Source organism: Chrysochloris asiatica, unplaced genomic scaffold, assembly GCF_000296735.1.
Source record: "Chrysochloris asiatica unplaced genomic scaffold, ChrAsi1.0 scaffold00020, whole genome shotgun sequence".
Lineage (NCBI taxonomy): Eukaryota > Metazoa > Chordata > Mammalia > Afrosoricida > Chrysochloridae > Chrysochloris > Chrysochloris asiatica.
The window spans coordinates 17,786,153-17,790,572 of NW_006408538.1; the positions used below are offsets into that span (position 1 = coordinate 17,786,153).

The 4,420-nt window shown below is 37.5% G+C and overlaps 1 protein-coding gene across 1 annotated transcript in view; it reads right to left on the minus strand.

Annotated features, from left to right (window-relative positions):
* ECD (ecdysoneless homolog (Drosophila)) overlaps positions 1-4,420 on the minus strand; it is a 34,099-nt gene that overhangs the window by 21,598 nt on the left and 8,081 nt on the right. Inside the window, exons 3-4 of the mRNA XM_006837470.1 lie at positions 2,618-2,705; positions 2,322-2,500 (exon numbers count right to left, since the gene is read on the minus strand). Of these exons, the coding sequence (XP_006837533.1) occupies positions 2,322-2,500; positions 2,618-2,705 (267 nt within the window). The remainder of the gene's footprint in view (positions 1-2,321; positions 2,501-2,617; positions 2,706-4,420) is intronic.

Genomic DNA, 4,420 nt, shown 5'->3' on the forward strand with positions numbered 1-4,420 from the left:
AAAAATGGAGAGTAAAGGCATTAAGGTGGTTCAATAAAAACACAATAAAAGACAGAGCATACTATGGAGCTAGACTAGAGTCAGAGTTTATTCTTCCAAAAGATGGTATAAAATATATGGAAACAAAGCAACAAGAGTTAAAAACCTCAAATGTGCTAGATGACAGTATTCAGCTACTGAACAGCTGAGCTAATAGATCAGGTAAAACATTCTCTTCTGAATAAACCCTAAGATGCTCCACAAAGGCCAGAGTCCCATTTTAGTCCCAGAACCACACACGAACTGAGCACACTGCGCTCTCTTAGGTATTCCTTGTTAAAGATCTCAACTTTTTTCATCTATGGACACATGTACATAACACTCAGTCACAATACCTAAGGTAAAAATAGGCAAAAATATTGGGACTAGGTTACAACATTTTTTAATGGTAATTAAAAAAAAAAGACATATTTCTTGGTTTTAAAATCAAACAAAGTATCATATACATAAATAAATTCAATGAAACGAGGGATAAAGACAGAATGAAAACAGAATGAACTCCACCCACCTATTCACTGCCATCGAGTTGATTCTGACTCACAGTGACACTGGGTAGGTTTCCAATGCTATAAATCTTTATTGTTGTTGTTAGGTGCTGTCAAGTCGGTTCCGACTTGTAACAAACCTACGCACAACAGAACCAAACACTGCCAGGTCTCACGCCAACCTTACCATCGTTATGCTTGACTCACTGATGCTGCCACAGTGCCAATCCATCACGTTGGGGTTACTCCTCTTTTTCACTGACCCGTCCACTTTAACAAATATGTTGGCCTTCTCCAGGGACTGGTCCCTCCTATTATTATGTCCAAAGTAGGAAAGACAAACTCTCGCCATCCTGGCTTCTAAGAAGCATCCTGGCTGTACTTCTTCCAACACAGATTTGTTTGTTCTTCTAGAAGTATGTGGTACTTTTAATATTCCTCTTCAACATCATAACTAAAATGCAACAATTCTTCTACAGTATTCCTTATTCATTGTCCAATTTTCACATGCATATAATGCAACTGAAAATACCATGTTTGGGTCAAGGGTACCTTAGCTCCCAAATTCACACCTTTGCTCTTGAACACTCTAAAGAAGTCTTGTGTGGCAAATTTATGGACTGCAATGCATTGTTTGACTTCTTGACTACTGGCTTTCATGAGCACTGATAGTGGATTCAAGCAAAATCAAGTCTATGACAGTTTCAATCATTTCTCCATTTATCATGATGTTATTTATTGGTGCAGTGGTGAAGACTTTTGTTTTTGTTCTGTTGTGCATAGAGTAGCTATGAGCTGGAACTGACTTGACGGCACCTAACAACAACAATCCTGGAGAGTAAGTTTGCGAGTGTCTTCCTATATCCATTTTGGTCTTTTCTTTGTCTCCTTAATGACCTTTTGCTTTCTTCCTGTTTGATGTTCTTGATGTCATCTTACAACTCTTCTGGTCTTTAGTTATTAGTGTTTAATGTATCAAATCTGTTCTTTGAATGGTCTTCAGGTGGGATATGCTCACAAGGTCATATTTTGGCTCTCACGGACTTCTTTCAATTTTCCTCAACTTCAGACTGAACTTGCGTAAGAGCAAGTGATGGTCTGTTTCATAGTCTCCACCTGCTTGTTCTGGCACCTATGGAGCTTTTCAAACTTCTCTTTCCACAGATGTAGTCAGTTTGATTTCCGTGTATTCTATTTCGTGAGGTCCATGTGTATACCAGTGGGCTCAAGCATGGCAACAATTGTGAGGATGGCCTAGGATCGGACAATGTTTCGTTCTGTTGTGCATGGGGTCACTATGAGTTGGTACCGACTTGATGGCACCTAACAACAATAACATGTATATAGTCATCTTTTACATTGATTAAAAAAGGTATTTGCAAGGAGTAAGTCATTGGTCTTGTAAAATTCTATCATGGGAAATTCAGCATTGTTTCTATCACCAAGGCCAGATTTTTCAACTACTAATCCTTCCTCTTTGTTTCCAACCTTTTCATTCCAATCACCAATACATCTTGGTTACATGTTTGATCAATTTCACACTGAAGAAGTTGGTAGAATTTGTCAGTTTCATCATCACCAGCTTTAGTGGTTGGCTTGTTAATTTTCACAGGAACAGCAAGCCTCATCTCACTCTAGATAAGTGGCTAGTCAAACTGAACTGTTTACTTTGCAGTTAGCACTCCAATGCATAACCCACTACACCAGCAGACCTAGAACTAATCCAGGTGAAAGATACTCTATATGCATTAAAACAAAAAGCTCCTCAGCTAGCCAAAGAAGTAATATTTTTCTTACCCATCAATGCGCTTAGTCACAGCAGCTCGTATAGATTCTGAAGCCAAAATTTCTTCTGGGTGTGTTTGGATTATATTCAGTGCTTGTGGGATTGTTGGGGTTGTGGAGGGTAACCAGGACATCCGGTTACGTTTCGTTCGTGCTGGAATAAGGCACATCTCCCCATGGTGAAAAAACACCTACAAAATGGCATTGTCTTAATTTCTGCACTTGTTAATGGCAAACTCATAGTATATATGAAAAAGACCGCAACATAATTTCATCTCTGAGCATTTTCTGGTGTTGGGTAGACTTACCCTATTGGTGCTGTTCTCAGGCTCCAACCATTTAGGAAGAAATTCAGCAGCCTCTATTAATAACAAGTCACCATAACTGTCTTCGATCCTAATGCAAAAGAAGTTCCAATTTTACATTCAAAAAGCATGTATTTGCTAGTAACCAAAGCCACAATTTTATTCTTGGATATAAGGGTGCTCTGGCACCATCTGTCACCCCAGTGGTAGCCAGAAGGCTGATCAGGCTGCCTCACTGCTTCATGCTCATGCCTCCCCCACTGCCCACTGGCGCTGTGCTGGGTAGAAGAGAGCTTTCCTGTTAGAGGAGGACCTCTTTTGGTAAACACTATATGAGTAGCTGAGCTCCTGCTAGAACCTTCAAACAAGCTCTTACAATTTTATTCTAATCCATTTTTTTAACTTCATCTTAGGAAATACCTGGATACATATATGTATACTTTGCTGTTAGAAAGCAAAATGTTTAAGATTCTATTTGGCACTGACGGAAACTATCAGGCTATGAAGAGGTGTTGGAGGGAGATGAAAAGCTAAGGACAAAAAATAAGAAAAGTACATAAATAAAAGGGGATTTCATAAAGTTCATATTCTTAAGTGCATCCAAAAAAAAAGCAACAACAGAGGAAATGGAAACAAATGCTGTCGCTGTTGAATGATGATGAATGGAGGAGATTGTAATCATTCCAATGAAACAAAATACAATAGGATGAATGTAAAGCTGATGTTCTCCCATCTAAAATATCACTCAATTCACAATAAAAACTAAAAAAAAAAAAAGTTCATGAAAAAAATTAGAATCAAAATAGAATTTTTCCCAGACTTTTAGAAGTCCCCTTGTAAATAATGATGTTGTCGTTAAGTACCGTCAAGTTGATTGCGACCTATCGTGACCCTGTATAGGGTTCCCAAGGAACAGCTGGTGATCTTGAACCACTGACCTTGCAGTTTAAATGACTTTGCAGTCTGACGCATTAGCCCACAGCGCCACTTAATAGTAGACAAAAATATGAACAATAGAAAATATTACAATAGGATTTCAAAGTAAGAAAAAACAAAATCACATATAGCTGGCATTAAGAAAGCCTTTATGGAGGAAATATTTGGGCCATGAAAGATAAATTCTGTCTTGTCTCATTTTCATCTCTTTTTAAAAAGTTAAATGTTTGAATAGATAATATATTCATATGGTTAAAATTATATAAAGATATAGTTACATAGTAAATTATCTCCTTTTTACTTTTGTTCCTATCTGTCTAATTTCTGCCTCCTACCACTGTTACTTCCTGTATATCCTTCTGGAATTTGTTTATGCATAATCTACTCAAAAGGAATAGATAATCTTATTTTCCCTTCTTTTCACCCAAAATATGGCATAGTATATATATTGTTCTAGCTTTTTAAACTTTTAATGGATAGAGATATAAGGGAAAAAGCAGACATGTTTGTGGGAGAAGAAAGCATGAAGGTGGCCATTAAAAGTGGACATCTGGAGAACAGGATTGGAAGAGCAGTCTCATCACTTAGTGGAAAGCTTTGCAGGCTGGTTGGATCAGTGAGAAGAAGCTTCGTTTTCCAGGCATATGAAAAGAATGAAAAGTTTTGGAGCAGGGTAATATCTTGATTGAAATTGCAATCTGGCAGGGATATAGAGGAAGTGTTTTCTTCTTTTTCTAAGTTTTTAAAAACTGAGAAGACAAAATAGTTAAGATTTAAAGAGCGTTATACAGATGGGTCTCTTGTGATACAATAGTGAGTAATTGTTATCAGGACTGATTGTGAGGGTCGGAAATGTAAAGGTTGATGTTT